The 26,570-nt window shown below is 39.5% G+C and overlaps 1 protein-coding gene across 5 annotated transcripts in view; it reads left to right on the top strand.

Moving 5' to 3' along the window:
- The first annotated feature begins 2,924 nt into the window (after nucleotides 1–2,924).
- The window catches only part of IGF1 (insulin like growth factor 1), a 79,125-nt gene continuing 55,479 nt past the window's right edge, over nucleotides 2,925–26,570 (top strand). For 2 of the 5 annotated variants that reach the window (XM_002752911.7, XM_009004495.5), the window contains exons 1-2: nucleotides 2,925–3,171; nucleotides 7,776–7,932. In XM_002752911.7, coding sequence (XP_002752957.2) covers nucleotides 3,109–3,171; nucleotides 7,776–7,932 — 220 coding nt within the window. In that variant the 5' untranslated portion in view covers nucleotides 2,925–3,108. Of the gene's footprint in view, nucleotides 3,172–4,771; nucleotides 5,468–7,775; nucleotides 7,933–26,570 lie in introns of those variants that run through there. The other 3 variants (XM_009004493.5, XM_054238791.2, XM_009004494.5) reach the window with 2 other exon arrangements.

Below are 26,570 nucleotides of genomic sequence, written 5' to 3'. Positions count from 1 at the left end.
ATGACAATTACGACTCACTGAAATTTCAGTTTTCTTTGATTGTGACATAAAAACTGAGACATAAATTAAAACCTAATTATCCCTTAAGGGTAATTGGGGTTATAAAACCAAGAGACTGTGAGTCAGTGTGTCAATATCACTGGAGTACAGATTCTGTCCCTGAAACAGCCTTTCATATGAAATGGTTGTGGATGAGGTTATTTGTACACCGAGCATGCCAAGAAAGCACATCAGAGTGGGCGACAGACTTGGAGAAATATAGTTAGTTCCTAGGACATCTTGGAACAGTTAAAGTGTGCTAAAACTGCAGTGCAAAAGGGTTAAATAAAGTCCTGGACTTCACCTGTAATGGTGCCCACTGGTGGAACAAGGAACTTAGCACCATGACTCCAGCCAGTATCTGACTCTCCAAACTCGGTGAAAGAGATTCTCATCTGGAAGACAGGTGAGATCAGCTCTTTTGTTTCATGCAATCTACATCATCAAAGTCCATAAGGTTTTCAGACAGGGTGTGATCCACAAAAGCGGCATAAAAGAAAAAGATTTGTCATAAATCAAGTGCACAAGGAGAGCTTATTAATAAGGAACCCATGGATTATTCTTAAATGTAGGGATTACCCACACATCTGCACATGTGGGTAATCCTTAACTAAAGGAACCCATGAATTATTCTTAAATGCAGGGATTATCCACACATCTGCACATGTGGGTAATCCCTGCATTTCAGAATAATCTACAGGCCAGGTGCAGTGGCTTATGCCTGTAATCCCAGCACTTTGGGAGGTCAAGGCGGGCAGACCACCTAAGATCGGGAGTTTGAGACCAGCCTGACCAACATGGAGAAACCCCATCTCTTCTAAAAATACAAAATTAGTCAGGTGTGGCAGTGCATGCCTGTAATTCCAGCTACTTGGGAGGCTCAGACAGGAGAATCACTTGAACCTGGAAGGTGGAGGTTGCAGTGAACCAAGATTGCACCATTGCCCTCCAGCCTGGGCAACAAGAGTGAAACTCCATCTCAAAAATAATAATAATAATAATCCAGGGCCACCTACAGAGCCACCTCTTGATGGTATACTCTTTAGGTCATACTCTTGGTATACTTGGTATACTCTTTAGGTCAAATCCCATCCACTGAAACTTCCCAACATGGTACCCCAAAGCCTCTCATGATACAATCTGACTCCCCCATTTTGGACTTTTTTAAAGATTTTACTTCCCTGTCTTCCCAGAGAATGTGTCACTCCCTCTCATTGTGCACTGTTCATGTTTTTAAAAGCACACATGCCCATCACATGACTGTGAAGTTTTCCACTTTGTCTCTGACATTCAGCTGAAAGCTCCCGAAGGGACTTGACCATATCTTATTCCTCTTTGTTTTCCTAGTTGGGCACATAGTAGAGCTTACAAAATGTTGCTGAACATAGTGCACCATTGACACAACATAATTCCAGATTTCTAACTTTGATTTCTGAAAGGTAAACATTGCTACAAGGTATTACCCACACATAAGACTCAAACAAACCCAACCATCTTCCAAACAAAACAGGTTGGTTTGTTTTTTCTTAGGGCACCCACTTCAACAAACAAATTTCTGGCCCCAGGACAACATAAAGATCCACAGCAGGATTTCAAGCACACCTCTCTTTTCAGGGGCTGCATCAGTCCCCTGAGAGTCATGTGGGGAAAAAAAAATCCAAGGTCCAGGTAATTTCCACCACTCCTGGGAAACCAAGCCTGGAGAGCTCTCAAGGGAAAAAGATATGTCCACTGTGGGCTTCTGCAGCTTTATTTTACAATCCCCTTTCTTATCTACTGCTTCACAAAACCAGAGAGAAATAGGTACAAACTGTATCAACAAAAGATCAGAACTGAATTCTCAATGGCAAAGGCAAGTGTACATTATAAATAGCAAAACAGCTGGCTTGGACCATGCTGCCGGCCAGTCACACAGTTGAGGGATTTGAATGACATCATAACCCTTGAAAGGATATTGCTAGCCAGCTGGTGTTATTTAGAATATACAAAAATCAGAGAAAGAAAACACACTCTGGCACACAGACTCTCTCTCTCTCTCTCTCTCTCTCTCTCTCTCTCTCTCTCTCTCACACACACACACACACACACACACACACACACACAGGTTTGAATTATGCAGAAAATTCAAACTATAGGAAAATTGTTTTCCCCCCCAGGTACCCTTCTCTCAGAGCGGTGGAGTGGGGAGGGGACAGTGACCAGCAGCCTAGTAGAAGAATAAAGAAAAATATTCTATTTCATTTGGTTTTACAGTTCGGCATAGTCTTTGCCTCATCGCAGGAGAAAAAGCATGAGATAGTGTCCTAAAGGGACCAATTTCTTGCTGCCTGCCCCTGCATAGTTTCTAGGAAATGAGATCACTCCCCTCACTTGGCAACTAGGACAAGGGGTCACCTGAGTGCTGTCTTCCAATCTACTTCACCCGTCACTTCAAGGTTAAAATCGTAGAGTTTGCTGGACAGGGTCTTTTCATCCTTTCTTTTTTTGTTTTAAATTTTGCATTTGCTCTAGAATGTAAAATTGCTCTCCCATCCCCCATGTATTTTCCTTTAATACTGGGAGGGTGTAGTAGCAGACATGTATGTGTCTTCATGCCCAGCAGAAAGTTAATCAGAAAACAGATCCTTATTTTCTATGGCAGCATAAGTATTTTAATGTCTGCTAACCCTGTCACTAACACACATTCTTTTAAGGGAAAAAAATGCTTCTGTGCTCTAGTTTTAAAATGCAAAGGTATGATGTTATTTGTCACCATGCCCAAAAAAGTCCTTACTCGATAACTTTGCCAGAAGAGGGAGAGAGAGAGAAGGCAAATGTTCCCCCAGCTGTTTCCTGTCTACAGTGTCTGTGTTTTGTAGATAAATGTGAGGATTTTCTCTAAATCCCTCTTCTGTTTGCTAAATCTCACTGTCACTGCTAAATTCAGAGCAGATAGAGCCTGCGCAATGGAATAAAGTCCTCAAAATTGAAATGTGACATTGCTCTCAACATCTCCCATCTCTCTGGATTTCTTTTTGCTTCATTATTCCTGTTAACCAATTCATTTTCAGACTTTGTACTTCAGAAGCAATGGGAAAAATCAGCAGTCTTCCAACCCAATTATTTAAGTGCTGCTTTTGTGATTTCTTGAAGGTAAATATTTCTTACTCTTTGAAGTCATTGGGGAATTTTATTTAAATTGTGTACTGTTTGCTTCTGCCTAGAACTGTTATTCACTTTAAAATTTTCATTGTTTTGGAACTGAGAGTTATTTATAAGTTGCTGAATATGCAATTATGTGGAATCTGAAAAATAGCTTGGGGAGATGGATGCATTTGCACAGATATCTGTATGAGTAGAAACTATTGCAAGGTACTTATGCTAAATCCTCCACTTCTGCAGGGCTTTTGTGGTGTCATTATAGAAGATTCCTTTAAATCCTGTCTACGGCTAAGGGCTATAGAGTGTGGATATTAACTTGGGGATTTTTTTTTTCTTTTGCAGGTGCAGATGTTTTATTTTTAAGACCATGCTTGTGTGCATGTGTGTGTGATGTGTCTGTGTGTGTGTGTGTGTGTGTGTGTGTGTGTAACTCATCAGGACTTTACAAGGCATGTCATATATGAAGGGTTATATTTTAGATGATATTAAGGCTTTTAAATATGATCTTTGGAGCTAAGGTCTCGGAACTCTGCACTTATGCCCAGAGAGTTAAAGTGTAATTTGTTCTTCCAGGAAAGAACTCCTTGACAAGTCTTGCTGACCCTGTATATTTGTATAATTTAAACAAATACATACTGTATATAGAAAGCAGAAACTTTCTAACAGCTGCTTGCCCAACCTTTCTGTTAAGAAGAGGACTTTCATGGGCAAAGTTTGGACTTGGGGTTTTGTGTTGTAAAACTCTGATTTTATATTCGGTGTCGTGAAGTCCCTTTAGGTAAATCTGGCTGCTGTTGTCAGTGCACCGACTTCTGGTTACCGATTGCTGGCCGTAGTTCTAGTTTCCATTCTCAGCAATATTATATCCCTCACGACTTGGGTATTTTCAATTTGCAAGGGCTTTTAAGCTGCTGTCACTGGCTCCACTGATGCAATTGCCTGAGGGCTCAATTCATAAGATCCCTCTGCCACTTAGTGCAGCACTCACCCACTGCTTTCCCCTCTGCCACTTAGTGCAGCACTCACCCCCTGCTTTCAAACACTTCCTCTCTAGGACTTTCCCTAGTCAAGTAAGTGGCTCCGGGAGTTAAAGGTACACCCTTGTCAGGCACCTGATTCTGCTGTTCCTGAGATGCCAACACAGGCAGGCCACCTTGCTCTCAAAGAAATGACGTCACCACTATGCATACATACTATGTGGTCTAGCACCTGGAGGTTTTGGCTCCCTACTTAGGGAATCATAAAAGAGGCCGCTGAACGTTATCTCTGCGTTAATTACAAGTTAAGAAAATTGTCTCCAAATGCATTTTTCATGCGCTGTGTGCTGAACGTTTCAGAAGTGGAGCTCTTAATAAGTTGCTACTTTTTTATGTACTTGAGGCAGAAAGTGGTTTGAGGGAGCTGCTTGGTCTTTCACAGGTAATTCAGTGAGTAAAGTTGTCCTGCCCAGAGGCAGAACTCACAAGCTCATTGTACTGAGTTTCAAGGTATTTCCAAGAGAATGAGTCGGGGGAAGGGAGTTAGGGAGTAGACTGGAGCTTGGGTCACTATCTGGGTGGCTACAAAAGGCATACAATGAAAATAGGTGACTAGACTGGGGGGAAAAGACTGACTTAAATCCCAGCTGTGCAATTTGTTCATTGTTTGAATGGACAAAAGGCAGTTTGCCCAGCCACATAGCATACCTGCCTGGGTGTCCAAATGTAATTAGATGCTTTCCCAAACCCCACCCACAAAGCAGCACATGGTTTTAAGACCTCAGTTTTCTATTCACATCGGTCTCATAATACCCACCCTGACCTGCTATAAAGACCTGGAACAAGGAAAAGTGATTACACCGACAGTGAGTATTTTCTCATGACTATTGCCCTCAAATGTTACGGGGCATTTTCATTGTAGTCTAGACATCTGGAATCAATTAATATTCCACGTATTTAAGATTAAAAAAGAGAAAGGGCTTTCAAAATTTGGGTTTGTGCATGATTTTTGAGAAAATGTTTTATGATTCTTTTTTCTTTTTTTTCTCGTCTTTCGGATTCTTCCCTTTTTTTCTATCATATCTTTCCTTTCTCTCCTGTATTTCCTTTGTGCTTGGCAAAATAAAAGGCCAAGGAAATAATGAACATATGGGGTCACTTGTTTCACACTTTTAACTCCAAAGCAAGTTGGGTTTTGTTTTCCTTTGTGGGAATATAATGTGATAAAATCTCTGGTTCTCTGTGGGTATACTGGACTATTCCCTAAACTCAAGGAAAATGCAACAGAGGTTCTGTCTTCAACTGGAACTGTAAGTACTGAGATTTATCTGACAATATAGCTCAGCAAAAAAAAAGAAAAAAGAAAGAAGAAGGAAAATATTTTAAAACTCTTAAATTCTTAAGTTCTGGAGATTTATATGTATTGCTGCACTTAAATGTGTTATATTAGAACTATTAAAAACAGTTTTGACATCTAATGAGTTTGAAATTCACTGAGGCTATAACTTGAGTAATTTTTTTCTCTGGATTTCACAAAAACTGAAGAATCTGAAGGCATCTACAGTTGCAGGTGCTTAGCCTTCAGCATTGCTATAAACTCAACAAAGAAGGGTGGGGTGGAGAAATAGAATTTGGTAGAATAACACACTTTCTAGAACCAGCGCATTCCCACAGTGTGGGGATGTGCTCTGCAAGATCAATCACAGGTTTGTTCTTTTGAAAAAGGCCATGAGGTCCAGTCGGGTTGGATTTGTTGAAGTTTCTGCTGGAAATATTGAACAGGAAAACCCCATTACTTATTTTATAACTAAAAAAAATAAATAAATAAGAACTGGATGATAACTTGCTTCTATCAGTCCCGGTATTTGAGACTATGTAGAGGGTAGAAGATTTCCATGCAGAGATCCTGTTGAGAAAAATGCAATAAATGTTCTGTTGAGCTTTTCCCTCCTCTTCTATTTTATGTCCATTATTTATGATGATTTGCAAATAGAGGGCGCTTTTCATCTTCTACTGTTTTATAAGAATTAACTAAATATTTGTGTTGTGTTAATGAGAGACAGGAGTTTGGGTTCTTTGTTTTTTTGTTTTTTGTTTTTTTTTTCAGTTGCTGAGCTGAAGGTCTGACTACAAAAATGGAAATCTTCATTAGAATGATGGGGGAAATTTTGCCACTGATATAGAGCCATTTAATTAAGAGTCCATGGAGGGCAAGGAGGGTGATTAGAAAATAAATGACTGAGTCTGTTTCTCAAAAAATGATGGATTTGAATGGACCTACCGCTACTATGAGGTTCATAAAAGCCTCCTTTTATAATGATAATTATAACACAACCCTTTTAATAGGGCCCCTCACCTAACACCCCATCAGTGACTCTTCCCATGATGTGAAAGCAGATGCATCTGAGAGAAGTGAGGCCACTCACATTGGGAGGTTTCTTGGAAGAAGCCATCACATCTTTGTGCCATAAGTAACAATATGGGAAAACTTAATGATCACCTTAGCATAGTTTCTACGACTTAGAGTGAGGATAGAGACTTGAGCCACAGGACTGCTGCTTTTGGCAAGGCTGCCACTTGGCTGGCTGTCATCGACTAAGTCATGCCAACCAGGGGTTCCTTGGCATATTTTTCTATAAAATAGATACAGTGACACATAAGTCCCTCCAAGAGATTAAGCCAGAATTCCTGTGACTGAAAATAAAAGACTTTTGCAGGTTTGAACCCAGTGCCGTATACACAGAAGGATTCTCAACACGTGTTGATTTGATATTGGACTTGAGGCAAGGGGCTTTAGAATGCAGAAGAAGTAGCTTCTGCTTGAGCCAATTTCATTCTTCTGTTCTCATATTTTTTTTCTGTTTCTGTTATTTTTCTTCTATTTGTAGTTATGTCAACAGCTGAAACTCCCCAAGTTAGGAATCAGTCTCTCTCTCTCTCTCTCTGACTCACTCTCTCTCTCTCTCTCTCTCTCTCTCTCTCTCTCTCTCTCTCTGACTCTATCTCTGTCTCTTTCTCATGTTAAGAGAAAAAAAACCTTTGATGATATATAGTATTGTCAAAAGCCTTTTTTTGGCCATAGTAAATTATTTTTAGTCAAAAATAGGGAATGATGTTTGGTTAAAAATATTCTGGTCAATAATGAATGCATATGCCATCTGTGGAGGGCCAATATTGAGAGACTTTAAATTAACAAACCTTATTTGGTTCCAAATCTGTACTGGGCACAATTTAACCTTTGATAATTCAAACGTTCTACCAGGGTCTCAGAATGGTATGGGATCTCACTGTAATAATAGCATCTTTCATTTCCATAGTAAATGTTTCTAGATATTTTATCTCAATTCATTGAAATAGGAACCCATAAAGAAGGGGTTGAGAGAGGATTCCTCCAAGTATCCACAGTAGCCAGGGGAATAAACACAGGTTTCTGGATGCCAAGACATGCTACATCCACGACTCCCACTGGGTTCTCATGTCCTCTATTGCACTTCTGTGCCAGGTAGTCCTGATTAATGACAGTCATGGAATCATGGGAGTCAATGCACTTCTGTCCCACCCCACTTCCCTTGCAAGGACCAAGGAGGAAACCTGACCATCCTTCTGTTTCTTGGGCAGGTGAAGATGCACACCATGTCCTCCTCGCATCTCTTCTACCTGGCTCTGTGCCTGCTCACCTTCACCAGCTCTGCCACAGCTGGACCGGAGACGCTCTGCGGGGCTGAGCTGGTGGATGCTCTCCAGTTCGTGTGTGGAGAAAGAGGCTTTTATTTCAGTAAGTATCCCTCCCTCTCACTGTGCTGCTCGAGTCTAAAGTGTACAGCTCTGTGGATTTACAACCACAGGGAGTGTGTGAATAACTGAATGACTGCCCATGTCTGGCAGCCATCCTAGACCTCTAGGATTCCTCACCTTAAAGTAAGTGTAGTGTTTCAGCAGGGCTTTGGCAAGTTTTGCAGATCTAGGATGGAATTTTCCTCCTTAACAATTAGTCTTTAACTACTTCCTGCTAAGCCTTCTTTCAGCTATTGTAATCTCACTATTCCATTCCTTTCAATAAAAGGATAGGACAAAATAACCCTGAGGTATTGATGTTTTTGTTTTCAAAATCTATGGGTGCACATATAAACATATGGAACCCATGTGGGGCTGCTTTAAGTGCTATGTGATTCAGAGTAAAATAGTAAGAACTCTCCAGTCATGTGGATCTGGAAAAAATATTAAAGGGCATATCCTAGATGTCTCCATTCAACATGCAATCACCATGAACAGACAGAAGGTGAACTCCACTTAAAGGCATGTTTGCAAGCATGCAGACTGTCTCTAAATGCAAGCTGAAATGCCATACTGGTTTGCCCTCTTTGCCAATTGACCTTGATTTTTTCTTATTGCTCTCTATTGGCATATTTCTTCTCTGGGACCCTTCAGTGATATCACCATCTGGAAAAAGATCTCTGACAAGTACAGGGTCACTTATCTCAGGGGCACTTATCTCTTAGGTGATTAGAAAGTCAACAGCCATTAAAGGTAGACAGCCAAGTCAAGTTGTGTAAATAATAAGCACAAGCAAAAGTCAGTGATACCTATGGAAACTGCTCACTTAAAGAATATAGCTCCCATGCATTTAACTCACTGCATATTATAGGACAGTGAAAGATTTAAAGCCAGATGCTCATTCCATAGAATTCTTTGGAGTTTTAGAGAGTTCCGGGAAACTGAGCATGAATCATCCTTAAAGGTTCATATCACTCTAGTGTAGACAGCTTACCTCAGTTACCCACTGTGCTCCGAATAGCTTCTGTGATGACTCACACACTTGAAGTCTCTCTCATCTTCTTCCCAAATGTCAGCCTCTCTCTAGGCAGGTGGGGTATATATGTGTATGACTGGCAGGATAGAGGGTGGCCTGTGTACACAGATCTGGAGATAAGTACGGGAGATGGGAAGAAAGAGGCTGGTGAGGCGATTGGATTACAGTGGATTCGTCAACAAATAGTTTTTAAATCACTAGTGACAAAGAATCACAAGTTCCTTCTACTATTGAATAGGCAAATTCCCACTATTTGCTCAGTCAATGAGCAAATTCATTTATTTTCCTGGCATTAAGCAATTCTATCCAGTTCCCTGTTGCAGAGGAGATGAATGAATGCATTGGGTGAGTGATTTTCCAATAGCAGACTCATTTTACCTTTAAAATATCCTGTGGAAGATAACGGTGAGACCTCACATGATCCAACAGTGGGTAATAATTATTCTATAACTTCAAGCTACTGATCCACGTTTTTTTAAAAATGAAAAAGTGGTTCTCACTTATTATGCCCAAGAGGACTTTTTTTTGCCTTGATAATCCATTTCTGCAATTTCCTTTGATCTAGTTCACTAGGTAATTGCCAAGTCTAGAAGTGTCCTTTGTTATGTGCCAGGTTGAATTGTGGCATTCAACATGACATGCTCCAGAATTTCCATGCACAGTGCATGAAAACTGGATCCTTCTATGCCTATGATATTTGCATTAAATGATGAAAAATTAGAATTGAAAAATTGATTGTTCCTAAGTAACTGTATGATATATATGTGTTTGCACAGATACTTAAGAATATTGGACAACTAAAATGGAAACCAGTTTCCAGGTTCTCTTATTCTGTTACTGCAACAATCAAATTTCAGCAAGTTTTTAAAAATTGTGTCTGAATAACTTGAAAAGGAACAGTTCTATATAGCAACTCTTGATATTTACTGTATGACTCTAGCTAGAAAGTGGTTCTGTAAATCATATATTGTTGTCAGTATTGTCATTGAAATATGTGTGTCATGTGTTTTTTCTTATAAAATTCTGTGACTTACGTGAATCTGACATACCCTCCTGCACAAAAGTGTCCAACATAACTTCATGCACAAACGTATTCTTATTAACATTCTAGTCATTGGACAATCTTATTTGCCCAAAAGAAGTTAGTCTATTTAGATTATTTTAATTTAATTTAAAACATTGATGGAGCATCTGTTATGTGTAAGCATAAGACAAGGCATGAATGAGATGCCTAGAAATGAATGAGAGATTGATCTTGACTTCAAGGGGCTTAGTTGAGTTGAGTGGTAAAAGAAAAATACACTACATTATTGTCATAAGAGAAAAATAACCATGGAGAATAGATTATATCCTTTATGTTTTTCCTGAGTATTTTGTCCCATTTGTGGTCTCACCTTACAAGGGTCTAGCCTGCCAAGAATAATACCCTGTTAGTGGGCTCCTTGATGCCGAAGGATATATTTATTTACCTTTGAATCCAAGTGTCTATCTCATTGCCTGGATGCTATATTAGCTGCCCATATTTGATTGTTGGACAGGATTGAATTGAAGTGAATCCAGTTGAATTCAATTGAATTGAATGGAATTACTTGTTTGGGATCTTAGTCTTAAGAACCATCAAGGTTGTTAAGTTCTGTGGACAATACTTCTCATCTCATGGTTATCCAGTTATTTAATAAAACTGCTTTTCTTTTGTTGAACTCAAAAAAATATCTACTAACCATGACTGCAGTTTGGTCATCCCCAAGCTACATTGATGTCTGTTTTGTGTCTGAGCCAATTATTCTTACAGGCATTAACTGTTGTCAACAAATTTCGTTTAGTTTCCTTTTCGTCCCCTGAGATGTACTGTGTGTGGAGAAGTCAGCTCTAAGCATATACAGTCTTTGAAATACTTTTTAGAGGAGAGCATTCTTCTCCACCTCTATACACAATCAGTTGACTCTTATTATTATCGTTATGCTTATTTTCAAAGTTTTATTGTGGCTGTGCCTTTTATTTTAAACTGCTTCAAATCCATTTTGGAAGTACAATTTTTTTAGGATTAGAAGGCAGTTTCTAATTTTAGTTTGAAATTCAAACATCTAAAAGAAAATTGCCTCCATATCTATCATTTTTGTCAATCATGATATTTAACAAGGAGAGTTTTTTAACTCTATTAGAACTGTTCTGAATAAAACTTTTTGTAATGCTTACCACATGTAGATTTATCCCATGTTGTGAATGAGCTCATATTTCCCTTCAAGCCCAAGTTCCACTACAGCACAGTGGAAGCAGCCTTCTAGATTATCTGTTTGTGAACATTATCCCATCATAAATGGAACAGTTCATGTATAATTAATGCAGCTTCCCCAGACACTTTTTGAAATGAAAGATCCAATGAAGAGCTAATTACTGATTCTTTCCTATCTATCATAGGGAAGATAGGAGAGCCCATCAGCCAGCCTTGTGTTCTTGTAGTCCTGTGAGAAAAATGGTGGCATAATGGAGACAAAAGCACATTTGGAAGGAGCTAGCTATTTTCTTACTTGACTGATGGAGCCCTTATGAAGGGTGGCTCACAACAACCTCATTTTTGCATGAAAAACACCAAGAGCTTCAAATCAAATAGGAGAAGTGAAGCTTAGCATAGATATAATTTTTGACAGCCATGGTGATTAACCATTTTAACATGCTGCTATGGGCCTGTGGAATTTCTCTCCTTGGAGATTCTTAAAAAATTGACAGACAACCAACCATCTTGAATGGTTTCAATTAAGAGCAATGGAAAGAAAGAGAGTTACTGGGGTCTTTTTTAGTTTTAAGAGTCTATAAACAGTCCCTTAAATAAACTGTATATGCTTGACCTTGGCAGTCTGGGGAAAAGGAGAAGTAAATCAATTAGAAAAGAAAGTTGGATATTCTTGCAACTCTTCAGGATTTATAGCTTTTGTAAAACATATTTCCAATGTATAGTTATTAAGAATAGGTCTGAATAAATGAATGGCATTCTTCATGTGTTAAAACAGACTGTTTTGTAAGGACTTTAAGTGAAACTTTACAACGAACTTTCATCACTATTGATTGCAACAACCTTCTTAGATCTAGGTTATTATTATTAAGTTAAGCTTGTTTCCTTTTTATATACTGCCCAGAAAACTGCCCCAGACCTATCATTCATTAGCTGTAGGACTTTGGCAGGCATTTAAATTTCCTGGGTCTAAATGTCCTTGTTCATAAAACAAGGGAATTTTATTAAAGTAAATGACCTCTTCTAACTTTAACAGACTCACAGTCTACATTGTAATTAACAAAGCTCTGGTGTTATTTAAGAAAGAAGAACCTTGGATTTAAGTAGTGACCAAAGAACATTTAGTCTCTCGTATCTTATTTACGTAGTTTCTGTTGGTCCCAAGAGATAGGAGATTCCACCCACTTAAAGTAAGAGGAACCAGATTCTTCGTTTTGTTTTGCTTTAAGCCGGATTGCAACCCCTCGGGAATGGAATAGAAGCTCAGATATGACCAATAACATGCAGGTCTTTTGGATCAAGGAGCCAAAGAAGCACACGCCTCATGAAAACAAACTCTCATTTTTCTTTGTTAGGATAGACCCACTGACAGTTTCTATCTTTACATTCTCTCACTCTCCCGGCTTTGAGGTCAAGTGAGTACATTCAATTTTAGATGCCCTTTATTAAATTAGAGGTGACAAATAAGAATCTATAGGTTTCTAAACCTCTGCCCAACCTATTATCTTTTCAATTAAAGAAGAGAGTGTAAATTGGGGCATCTGACATCACACTGATCCATCATCAGCATTGTTTTGAGTGAGGCTGGGTTGGAGCTGCATCATTTTCACTCCTTTGATTGGTACCCCTTAGACTGCTTGCTGTGCATCTGTGTAACAACTGGTCACAGTTAGGAATACAGTCACTAGCTGTGGAAAAGTTTTCTCTTTGAAACTAATTGGTATATGTGGGGTTTGACCTTATGACCCTGGCCTCATTAGTGTCACTAAGCTAATAGGCCACAGATACTGTTAAAGAAAAGCAATGAGTTTTTATATTGACCCCAAATGCTTGTTACTATTTTAAATAATAAAGGACCAGTCTCCGCAACCACAGGATCACTAAGAAAATGATGTAAAATTGGAAAATACTTTGCTTTGCATTTTTTTCTGACATGCTAATGCCCTTCAAGACCATCTCCTTTTTGATGGAGAATTATAAACAGGTGAGTGAAGGGTTCACCACCAAGGGCATTGCCCATCTATTGCCCGTCACTACCATCTATATTGCCCAACATCCCAAGTTTGAACCCCACTTCTGCAACTTACTTGGTGAGTGAACTTGAGCAAGTTACTTAACCCGTTTGTTCATCAATTTTCTCATCTGTAAAATGGGGCCTGCCTTATACAGTTGGTGTTAGCATTAAATTAGTTATTAGATTAGAATATGTTAACTTAGAATGTTGCCTGGAACACAGTAAGCACCATACATATGTGAGCTATTACACTTATTTTCTGAGATCAACTGCAGAATCGATTGCCAAGGCTGAGGTATATGAACTGCCCAATTAATTATACATTTATTTTCTCTCCTTGGAGCCAGCTGATTAAAAACTTATTATGAGTAGTAAGAATTATGAGGTAGTATTAGTAATAATAACATGAAGAATGTTATATTTATCTAGTATATTTACATTCTCAAAATCCAGTTGTATCAGCTCTCTCACTTTGTCTTTACCCCAGTCTTGGTGGGCAAAGATTATTGCTTCATGGGACAAATGAGAAATGTGAGACGTGAAGGTTTTGTAACTAATGCCACTGAAGGACGCCAGAAACAGAGCCAAGTTCTCTTGCCTCCAAGAAGTGTGTAGCATAGGAATATGCTTCCAAATTCCCAGTCGTCTCTTGGGAGATAAAGACCAAGAATCCCAGGGTGACTAAATTGATTTGAACACTTCCTTGAAAAGAGGCATGAGAGAGATATCTATGTAATGACCCTATGTTTTCGCTTCTGGAAAAATTGAGGTAATGCTAAAAAAAAATTTCCTCAAGAAGTACAAGAAAAGTCTTCTTTGATTAGAGGCTGCTGCCATACAAGAGCCTTCACAGGCTGAATTCGGACAGAACACTGCAACTCACCTATGTATACCAGGATATGCAGTAGGATCTGGGGAGCCTCTCCTCTGGCCAACTTCAAGTCTTCCTCTTCCTGCAAACCTCAAGTGCTTTATTACTTGCAACTATTTGCTTCATTGGTTTTTCTCAAAGTCCTACTAGAGAAAGGCTGTTTAAACAGACCAAACTTTTTCTTGGGGTGCTATTAGAGTGGTGGTAAAGGGAGGTGGCCACAGACAGCATAATTCAGATAGGAAGAAACTTCCCCAACTTGACTATAAAAGGAGATGTGGGAGCAGCTGGGGGTTGGGATGGAAGACCTCCACCTTTGCTGGTATTACTCAACCAGTGGTTTGAAGACCATTGGTTTTGAAATATCACCTGTCTTCAATGGCTGGTAGGGGAGACATTTTGGATCTAGAAGAGAGTTTTGGCATTCTGCTAATTCAATGGCCTCCAATACAGACATCTTATGTCATGCCGTCATTGCCCAAGGTCTCCATAAGAGCTGACTTCGTCTCTCTAGCAGCCTTCCTTGTGGTTTTATGGCACACACCAAAGATTCAGACACAGTGAAAACAGCCACAAGGTCTTTCTTAAGGAGATGTCTCATTGTCCTCAGTAACAGTCTGCTTTGCTCTTTTGTGCAGCCAGACATCTGTGACAACCCATGGTGGCAAAAAATCATTTTTGCATTGAGCTGCCTCCCTTGGAAGAGTTCCATCCTACACCTCTCCATGAGACATCAGCAAGTTTTTACATCCCAAAGAATTACTTCTGGTTGCCTGGAAAGTTCAAACCCCCAGGCCTTATTAGCTGTTAGACTAAGGAGATGACAACACAGCATTTTGTTTGTCTTTATCTATACATGAGTTTGATTAAAACATAGCAAAGAGGTGTTATTTGACATATAATTCCCTAACTGCAGTAAGTTGTATGCCTATTTAACGCATTGTTTAGTCTCACATTGGCTAAAGCCACTTAAAGAAGCATTTAGCAAGCTCTGGCTTTTCATTCTTAGCATAGCTGCCCCTCTTACTTTTTCACTGAACCTTAAATACCAAGAAAAACCCTTCACTTACTTTACATCTGGCATATTGCTTTCTGCAACTGGCCAGAACCTTTGCACATGGCCCTCTGCATTTGTTCTAAGGTCATGAATGGCTTTGCAATATTTGATCAGCAGCAGCACAGACATACAGAGAAACCATACAACCAGCGGAGACCGCACAGCTTCTTTTAAATGAAAACCTTTTGCCTTAAATGTTCAGGCATTCTGCAGGAATAAGGATTTCCACATCAAAAAAAAAAAAGAGCAGTCAAAAAGAGGAGGGGAAAGATACCCAAGAACCTGATTATTGAATAAGTATGCATCTCTGTAATCACTACCTCTTAAATTAACTGATTGCTCAAAGAAAATATAATTGAAGATTGCTACAAACTTAGATGTCCTTGAAAAATAATCGAGTTGATATTATGCAATCTATTCATGTAACAAAATTGCACTTGTACCCCATACATTTATGTAAATGAAAATGATAATAATAATTAGTCAAACACTGAAATCCAGACAGAAGTGACATGTGCAAAGTCACACAGCTAATTAGTGGCAGAAGTAGAAGATACTGTGATTCCGTTTCTGGTTCCATGGCAGTATTCCCCCATTTAGCAGCAGTCAGCTAGGCCTATGTCAAAGTAACTTGGTACATTGAAATGACCAGGAGAAGCATCCAATCAAATTCATCTAAATGAACATAGATCTTGTTGGTTCCTTCCTTTCAAATTTACCTGAGACTTAGGTTAACACTTTTGTTCCCTTGCTATGGAAATTCGTACAAACTAAAGTGATTCCCTGCTTGTCTCCTATATGGTGTGCAAAGCCTTCACATGTACTTTGGACATTCCAAGTCCACTTAAGGTCATAATTTGACTATTATTGTGTATTATACTATTCTGACTCTTTGGTCACTGTCTCCAATGTCAGCTTTGGTAGAACTGCTTTGGAATGACTTAGCAAAGCTGCACTCCCGGAAAATCTGAAACGGTCTGATGAGTTGTTAGATCAGCTTTTCTTTCTGGAGATTTCACTGACTGTCCCAAGCCAAAAGAAATTTACACCTGATTTTTTTGCAGACTCCCAAGCAAATACTCTACGAATCTCTTCTGGTTTTCTTCTTTCATCTCTGGTCTTTATGAGGTACTAAAAGGCTGTTTGAGGGACCTTTTTAAACTTTGAAAATGTGTTAGACATAGAATCAATGCTGAGAGTATTGCTGGGAAGATGGTGCTACCTCTGTGCCATTTACCCTGATGAAATGGGTCTTTCATCAGAGGCAAGTGATTTAGAAAGTCTGCACTGAGCCAACCCACACGAAGCCAAGTCCTGATTACCTATAAAACTGGGGAAAGGAGCACCAAGAGTTAGAATTCTGGATTAAATGGGTTTAAGGACACTATAGATTTTTCTTCTGGAAAATCTTGCTGAGCCTATCCCCAACCTCTTTCCGAGCCCAAGTGATGTGGGTTTTTTCATTTTTGTTTCTGTTTTTTTGAGACAGAGCCTCAGTCCGTTGCTCAGGCTAGACTGCAATGGTACAAACAAGGCTCACTGCAGCCTCAACCTGCCAGTCTCAAGTGATCCTCCCACCACCTCAACCTCCCCAGTAGCTGGGACCATAGGTGCCTGCCACCACACCCAACTAACTTTTGCACTTTTTGTAGAGATGGGGTTTCACCATATTGCCCATGCTGGTCTCAAAATCCTGGGCTCAAGTGATCTGCCCGCTTCAGCCTCCCAAAGTGCTGGATTTACAGTCACGAGCCACCACATCCAGCCTGTTTTAAAATCTTCCTTCATTCTTATACTCCCCATTCAACTTTCCCCAAGCGCCATTGGCAACAGAGCTTTTTAGCCTCAGCGCTATTGATATTTCGGGCCAGACTATTTTTTGCTGGGAGAAGGAGATAACCTGTGTATTACAGGATATCTAGGAACATACTTGACCTCTCTACTCACTAGATGCCAGCGGTCCCTTCCTCCCTGTCATTACCATAAAAAATGTTTGCAATTGTCAAATGTGCCCTCAGGGGTAAAATCACCCCCCAGTTGAGACTCCTAGACTAGACAAATCTCTAAAAGAGAAGCATTTAGAGAGATTGGAAAACCATGAGTGTAAGTAGCACGTCAACTCTCAGTCACTGTTTAAGCAGGAGTCTATGGTCCATTGCCTGGAGCAAGCCATGAGAAGAGTCATTGTGGTTTTGAAAGCTTTTCTCTGAAAATTAAAAGCTCTTCCTATAGGCTATTTAAAACCATTTGCAGGCCTTCTCTTTTTATAGCCATGAAATTCACGTATTTTAGTAAGAGAAGGAAGGGCAGGCAGAAATGGTTCAGAGCAGAATCCCATGCTTAGAAGTCTAATGGTGACCATGGAGCAAATGAAAAAGAAGCTGGTTATATTTTTGTTATTTTTTTTTCTTTTTTTGAGACAGAGTCTTCCTCTGTTGCCCAGGCTAGGGTGCAATGGCACAATCTCAGCTCACCACAACCTCCACTTCCTGGGTTCCAGCGATTCTCCCGCTTCAGCCTCCCGTAGCTGGGATTACAGGCATGCACCACCACGCCTGGCTAATTTTTGTATTTTTAGTAGAGACAGGGTTTTGCCATGTTGACCAGACTGGTCTTAAACTCCTGACCTCAAATGATCTGTCTGCCTCAGCCTCTTAGTACTGAGGATTATAGGCGTGAGCTACTGCGTCCTGCTGGTTATCTTTGATTAATATTTGTGGCTGTTCCCTTGTCAGGCACACAATAAACTCAATTCCTCGCAAGCAAAAAAGCCTGATTCAAAGGTAATCACCACAATTTTTCTCCTTCTTTCTTGCACCTTTCCTGAGTCCTATCACAGTCATTCAATTGCTCAGAAACAATCACAGGTTCCACATTTGGGCTGACCCAGCTCCCTACTGAACAGTTCTGTGACCGGGAAGTCACTTAATGTCCTTGAGCCTTACATAGTTTATCATAAAAATGGGAATAAAAATACACTTCCAAGTTGTTCTGAGGCTCAGCTGTAGAAGGGCTTTGGAAACAAAGTGCCATCCAAATATGTCATGATTGATGAATTGAATTGGATGCTTTTTCCCCGTGTATTCCTAATCATGGCCCAGAAATTAGATCAATGGTTTGATTTCTGTAAAACCTCAGGCAACAATTATAATCTGGAAAAGTTAATTTGGCAGTATATCTTCTTAACCTCATTAATTAAAAAGAAAAGCATGTTGCTACCTCCTGTTCACGTGTCATTTTATATTGAGACTATCCAAGAGTTAATTAATGGGTCTTCTGAATGCTCACTCAGTATCACTGTTTATTTCCTCTCACTGGAAAAAGCAGAAAATAGATAAGGCCTATCATTTTACCACACCGAGCTTGCTTCAAGACTTTGTTCCCCATGAGGTGACTGGGTAGTCACTAAGAGATATCACATATAGGCAAAAGATTTCTGTTCTCTCAAGTCAGCTTTTGGTGATTTCTGCTTAGCCTCAGAAAGCAGCATTCAGCAGAGGAAATGTACTCACTAATCAGAAAAAGTATCTTTGCACTCTCAAGTTGCACATCCAGACTGTGTCCTTATCACAGCCCGACTTAGGGGAATTAATTTTTTATTTTGTCCAGGCACGGTGGCTCACACCTGTAATCCCAGCACTTTGGGAGGTCGAGGTGGGCGGATCATGAGGTCAGGAGTTCGAGACCAGCCTGGCCAACATGGTGAAACCCCATTTCTACTAAAATACAAAAATTAGCCAGGTGTGGTGGTACACACCTGTAATCCTAGCTATTCAGGAGGCTGAGGCAGGAGAATTGCTTGAACCTGGGAAGCAGAGGTTGCAGTGAGCTGAAATCATGCCACTGTACTCTAGCCTGGGGGCAGAGCGAGACTCCATCTCAAAAAAAAATGTTTTAAGTTTGAGCATGGCTTTGATTAAATCAAGATTGTGAGTTTTATCACCATATGGACCAGTGACCATTGGTTCTTGTATCCCAGGTGCCTCACATCCCCTGGCTCCCAGAGATACAACATTTGATGCAGTTATTACCCTTTTGAACTATACAATCAAATATTGTCTACTGGTGCTGCAAATTTTCATTCTATTTTATCTTGAGCTTTTTCAGAAGAACACAGACTAAGCTTTAAGTTTCCCCCACCACCACCGCATTTTCCAAAGCATCTAGTTTGGAGCACTTAACAAAACTTCTTGATTTGATATTGAAAATGTCATTCCAAAAGCTATTTCCTTCATCCAGTCCTCAGAATATATACCCTGACTTTCAATTTGCTACTGCCATCATTGTGGATCTGAGATTGGAGATACAGGAGAAAAAAAGTCAGCAAGTCTGCCTGATATGTCACCTCTTAGGACCCCTTCCCTGCTGCTCCACTGCAAATGCCTAGCTCAGGATTAAGCTAATTCTAGTCAACAGGTAATTTTCAAAGGCTACTAGACCCTCACCAATAAGTCTACTTATGAAAGTGGGAACATAACCTCCACTCAGTTCCTCTCTCCTTCTGAGTTATTTAAAAAGAGTAGTGGTGGGCAAGGGAAGACATGCAGCAATTGCTGCATCCCTGGCTAAGGTATGAATAACAGCTAGAGCACCAGCCCTTAGAGAACACTACAAGCGGTTTCTATTTGCCAAAGCAGAATTGAAAAATTAGAGAGCTAGAAAGAACCATATAGAGCAATCTGGTCCAGTGTTCTCACTTCCCAGATGAGGGGACCAAGGTCCAGAAAAAACATGATGTGCATGAGGTCACAAAAGTTGGTCGGAAAAGCCGGAGCTACTTGCCGGAACGCCAGGGCTACAGTTCAGTCACCTCACACTTGGTCCAGAGCTCTTTGCACAGCTGGACCCTTTAAACTTACACTCAGTAAACTCATATGAGGGTAGTGCTCACAAGCACAGTCCATAAACTCAAAGTGAACTGCTGTGTCATATTCTTCTGGTGCAACATCTCAGAATCGTTTCTAGAAATTTAAGCTCTTAACCATTCATGAAATCTTTTTTTTCCTAATTTCTACCATCCATTGGATAACATCAAGTCGCTTTATCCTAAATCTGATCAACCTGACTCTAGGACTATGTTTCTAAATAAACTCTAGTAGTTTGAGGGATTGGAGGCTTACAAAAGAAATAAAGGAAAGAGCTAATTTTAATTTGAGGTCAAGCCAGCATATTGTATTGCTTGCTAACTCAGAAGCTACCCAAAACAAAAGGTGTTATCCATGTGTTGTCTGTCTTCACACATTCCTGACTTGCTAGTCTTCCATGAAGGTCTTCCGCAAAGAAGCTTAAATTTTCCTACGTAGTTTGAGTTTTATGTTTCTTTCCATTAAAGTTTCCAGCCGTTCATAGACGTATTTAGCTTGGCAGGAGGTAGTGGTGACTCATGGAATGAAGAAATTTGAAGGCAAAGCTACTGAAAATGGATCGAATTTCTTTTGGGGGTAATTTGGGAATGAGCAATTGATAATTTGTCTAATTGTTTCTGGTTTCATCAGCTGCCACACTGCCAAATATATGTTTTATATAGATGCTTTGTTATTCCTGAAACATATAACAAATTTCAGCTGCAACTTTATCTGATATGGTCAAGGGGAAGACTATTGTTGGCTCATTTTCTCATCGGTTTTGGCTGGACACCCTCAATCAATGGCATTGAATGAAACAGGATCATACTGAAATGATTTTCAGCATGTTCCTTCCTATGGATCCAACCACTTCACTGTGAGTTTGTCAAGCACAGCAAATGTTCCCTATTAAAGGAATGACTAGGTTTTCAACATAGAAGCAACTGCCAGTTAATTGCATTCACCTTATAATTCTACTCTCTCAATTTGATGTAGAGATGTTTTTGGCTCTCCAATGATTCCTTCTTTTCTGCTGATTCTTGCCTCCTAGTATGGAACAGATATTTGAGGATGAATTCTGAGAAGATCAATGACACACATACAATAAGCATCATTTCAGGCTTCCCTGAAGTTAAACAGTCTGTGGGCCCTGAGCCATATGAATCATAAGACTTGTGAAAGGTATTAGTGACACAAATCTGGCTGGCATTTCTGTAGATTATTGGTGCTTTGCATGCAATTATGAAAATCTCCCTTACCAGATAAGTCAGATGAAGGTTCAGTAACATTGTACAGAAGCATCATGATGTGTAAGCTAAAGATACAGAAAGGCTTATTTCTGGCTGGTTCTGAAGTGTTTTAAAGCCATTCAGTGGATGACTGGTTTCAATGAATATAAGTGATTTGGATCTCCCTCCCCCATGCACATATCAAAAATAAAAATAACAGTAATAATAAAGAACAGAGAAGTCTATCTCTTAGAAAAAAACAGATTTGATTAATGGCCAGGGAAAGTGTTTTGTGGCAAGAAACAATCTCTTTTATCTCTTGTTTACAATGGGCTAATTGGTTTAACAAATTGTCTAAGGGGAATGAATCAATGTTGCTTTGAAAACACTTAGTATATGAAAATAGACATAGACATAGAGCCTTGCCACTCAAAGAAACCTCAGAGATTTTTAGAAATGCAGATCAGGGGCCCTTACCCCAAACCAATTAAATCAAAATCTGCATTTTAACAGCACACCCGCAAGATTTGGATGCATGCTAGGGTTTGAGAAGCCCCATCTAGAGAATAGCAGGAAATAACAAGTACTTGCTAATTTATGGCTCTCATTTGATAAGAGAGAATACAAAACAATCAGAGCTCAACTCTCACTGCAGATTTCAAAAATGATGTTGAGGTCAAACCTGCTTGTGGCCATTAACCATATATATACGGATTCACTTGTATTCAGTCCAGATTCCCTCAAGTTGGTGGAACCTTTCCTTGGAGGAATTATAGAACTGCTCCAAGGATAACCCCATGGCCTGACCTTCTGTGAACTGGAAATTGGAACTTCTAATTGCTGTAGCTGCAATTTCCAAGCCCATCACTGGGGCCAGGAACTGAGCTCCAGTCCTTAAGATCTTGCCAGTTTCTTTTTCAATAGTTACAGCTTTCAAGAACAGCCAAGTGAGAGTGCTTTAAAAAAAAAAAAAAAAAAAACTAATTTCATTAAGTGGACAAAGGTGTGTTTTACTCATATCAAATTTCATCCTTTATTATGCTCAGCCAGGTTCTAATATTATTTCTTATAGGTCTGAGTTAATTAGTTCCATTAGGGTTCCCACTGGGATTTTAGAGAAATGGTTTTAAGGTAAGAAAAGTCTATTTTGGTCACCTATCAGAAAGTGAAGGGTAAACTTTAAAACTATTTTCAAAGAGATACAGCTGGCTTCCAACCTTCACGAGGGTCATTCTAAAACTCAAATTCCCCAGGTGAGCCTATTAATGAAGGTCATTAATGAAGGCCTTGATAGCTGAAGGGTGTGCTTCTTCAAAAGGACTTTGTCCTGCAGAGAGGAGGTAAGGCGAGAGAGGACCAGTTTCTAACTTGTACTGCTTGAAATGGCAATAGAAAAAAGGGGCAGGCTTTGGATTGGAGAAGTAGAAAATCTTGGATTTACTCAGAACGCTACCACTATATAACTTGGTAAATTTGATTATTAGTCCTCTGGGTCTCAAAGCCGTTGCCACTGAAACAATGATATGCAAATGAACCAAAACATTCCACCTTTGAAATGTGATAATTGTGATCTCTTCCCAATTTGGCAGGTAAAAAATGTTACTAATACAGTTTTCACATTTTTTTCACACATATTTTACTTGAACTTTAAGAACATGTCATTTCTTGACTATATTCTTGACTTGGGTAAGGTAGTATTGGACTTATACCAAAATTATATATTTGATTTGTTTAGATTTAATGCACATTATTTTAATACGGTGATATCCATGACTCATTGCACTCTACTTATTGAATGAATGTCAACAAAATAATCTCTAAGACCTTTTCTAGAATGAATATTTACTGTTGTTCATGAAAAATCTCTAAAATCCCTTAAGAAATCTGGCGGGATATGGAGATTATTATTTGTTTCTTTGTTAGCATTCTCTCATTCCTTTTGCTGGGTGCTTTAGTAAAATGCATGGAAGCAAAATTATATCTCTTCCCAATTTAATTGTAGAATCATCAGCTGGGCACCTGCTCTGTGCTGAGCAATACCCAAGGGAGGATGAAGCCATCCCTTCAAAGACGTTTCTTTATGGGAGGACCCATGAAATACCAATCTTACAACTGCAGGCTTGAGTCAGATGGGAATATTTCTACCCTACAGTATCCCAGTCCACACCATTTATTGAGTGCCTTCCGATTAGCCAAACACTGACAATGAAATAAATGAGTAAAGCACAGCGCAATGCACATGGAATTTATATCCTAGAGCAATGTCACAAAATGTTTCCACTCCCAACCCACCTTCATCTAGCCCACAGACATGTTTTGTTTGGTCCACCCAATATATATTTGTTTTAAATTTGAAATTATAAAAATCAAGAGATTATACATGAAAACAAAGATTAACAACTTCCCTTATGAAAAAATTGAGCAATCCAGCATGGCTGAGCCTGCATTCTTGAGTGGCAGCTTTTGGTCACCCTTTTATGTGGGGTGTGTGCCCTTGCAGGCTTAATTTATTCATTATATACCCATCTGGCTCAGCATGCACTGACCTACACCACTCCTTCTCCAAATATGCAAGATCATGTTGGATATTAACTATACACCTGTCTATTTTATTACATTCAAGATGTATCTATTGCCTTTGCGCTATCATATAGTTATCAGAGTAACTGCTGCTGGTTCATATAAATAAAACACAAACCTTAACCTTATAGAACTCTATAGCCCTCCCCAAACATAGCAAGGACAGCACAGCCAGAATTTAAAAGACAATCAGTCATTCTGGTGAAGGAAGAAAGCAGATTTTAAAAATTAAACCTTCAAAAATTTAGAGACTATCAAAGGGATATTTCCTCAAGAGCAAGTGGAGTTTTAGGCCAGTGACCTTGAGAAGCAGGAAAGGCCAGTTTCCAAGCCAATGCAATGGATGGGTTGCATAATCACCCCGAATGTTGAGCGCAGTGGAGACCATCAACTCAACCCTTCAGACAAAACAAGTTGTAGCATTAGAGTTTGTTTTGCACCAAGATCCAGAACAGCTGTTACCAATTTACTGGAAGATCCTTTCAGTCCCATCACTCTTTAGATCCTCCTCATCACCCACCAAAACTATTGCAACAGCCTCCTCCATGATCACGCTGTATGCAAGATTGCTTGAGGTCAACCATCCCACCCATGAGATTAATCTTTCTAAAGCAGTTCTTATCACTTTATCCCTTTTCTAAACAACATCCAGTGACCATCCATGGCTATGTAAATTGAGTGAGTCCAAACTCCCCAATTTGACAGTAAGGCATTTTATAGAAGGCTTCTGTCTGACTTTCTTAATGTATCCCTATGGCAGAGCTCACAAACTGGCAGTCTGTAAGTTGTATCCAGTCCTCAGAAATGTTTTTGTGTGGTGAATATGGTGTTTTTATTAAAATTTGAATTATCTGCCAGTATGTACTAAATGACTCTCCCCTTTGTATTGGCACATGCTTTCTGCTTTCCCGAAACCCCCCACCACTCTCTATTGCCTTGCTCCGGTCCACTTCACTTGCCTGCATGATTTGCTTTAGTCATTGGGACTCTGACTCAGTTGGCTCACTGAGTTTACAAATGCCCCCTACATATTTCAACATCCAACCTATGTGACTTCTTACTGCCTATTTTATTTTCCTGGACTTTCCTCTGTTCTTCTCTCAAATGTCACCTCCTCTGTAAAATCTTCTACCAGTTGTCAACCCTCTTTCCTCCGAGGGAGAGAAGCAATAGCATTACTCTTACAGCACTTTGAGGGCATTAGGTCAGTGTTCCTACCATCTGCTTAATTATAAGATCTGCCAAGGTGAGGGCTATGTTTTATTGATCTCTTTAAGATCCCACTTATTCCCTCATACACTGTACTGTCCGTGTCTGCATGGAATTCATTGTTATTCTTTGGCCTTACAGGCCTAGATTAGTTATATGTGCCTTTAAGAAGGCAGTAACTCATTTGAAATGTAGACATGGCTGAGTTGGAAGGCCTTCACGGACTTTTCGGTATTTTCAAGTATGGAGTGAGAAATGCTGTATCTAAAGGAAACTACTGAGGGAATTTAGGTAAATAGAACTTGATCCTTTTTGTTGGAAGCTGGCTGTGATCTCCAGATTAAAACACTATTGCTACCTCATGAGGAGCATTAGCAAATCCTTGAGTATGTTCAACTTGTGTTAGAATTGAAGGAGTCAGTCTATTCCTGGGGGCCCAGCTGAAATAATGAATTGAGTCAATGCCAGGTAGAGCACAAATACCCTGGAAAAAATGAAACAGAAAGAGCTTCATGTGCTAAAGTGTCCATTTCTAAAGTTTCTGAGTATCTAGAAAGGGGCTCACATTCCTGTTTGCCCTGCAGAGGATTGTCAGTAAGTTACAAGATTATAGAGTCACATCTCAGGCACCAGAAATGGATCCAACTTAGTGAAGTTTGACTGGAATGGCCAGTTGTAAAGTATTGACCAAGAAGAAGAAAGTCACCCTTTTTAAGAGTAATTAAATTCAGTGATGTTTATGGATAACTGTGTACCTAGAATAGTGTTAGAAACCAAGAGGAAGCTGAAACAAAAAAAAGCCATAGCAGAAAACTAATGTTCATTACACCCATCACACTCCCAAAGGGTAACATACAAATTTGCTTTAAGGTTACCTTCAATCTGGTTAAGAAAACAACTCTTACCTATTTGTCAGAATAATAATCATAAACCTACATAATTAAAGTAAGTAATAATGTATAAAGATAGCATTTTTCTCATATTCTTTGTGGAAATGGCAGATTTCAAAACATGTTTACTGAATTTCCAAAAGAATACAAAAAAATTTCATCCTTCTCTCTGTATATACAGTCTTGCTAATTGTCTACTAATGTTTAAAAGTAAGGTGGAATTTGTCACCTTCATGTACTCTCTGTCTTCCTGGGTCCTTGGCTAGGTAGAGTATGGATGAGAGGCCAGAAATACTGGGCAAACAAGCTGCTTTGACTTTGAGTTGATGAAAAGATCATGAAAAAAGCCCTCCTTTTGTAGAGCTTCCTGGCCAGTCTTTCCAACTGGAGTTCAATGATGCATAAGAATTCTACCTGGAGTCATGAGGTTGCCCTCCCATCTTATCCTCTGTATCCCCCAGCCCAGATAGGATTTAATGCAGATAGCATGAGCACTGTTGGTTGCTTTTCTTCTAGCACAAGGATTCCTCAAAACAGAGTTTGGTTAATAAATTAAGCAGAAATCCAACTGTGAATGTCTGGGTATATTTGAATAATATTTGTTTTGCTATCAGCACGACAACATTGGGTATGCAAAAACAGTTCTGAATATGAGGTTAGGAGACCTGGACACCCTGAA

Source organism: Callithrix jacchus, chromosome 9 (genome assembly GCF_049354715.1).
Source record: "Callithrix jacchus isolate 240 chromosome 9, calJac240_pri, whole genome shotgun sequence".
Lineage (NCBI taxonomy): Eukaryota > Metazoa > Chordata > Mammalia > Primates > Cebidae > Callithrix > Callithrix jacchus.
This window is presented reverse-complemented; position numbering and strand designations above follow the sequence as displayed.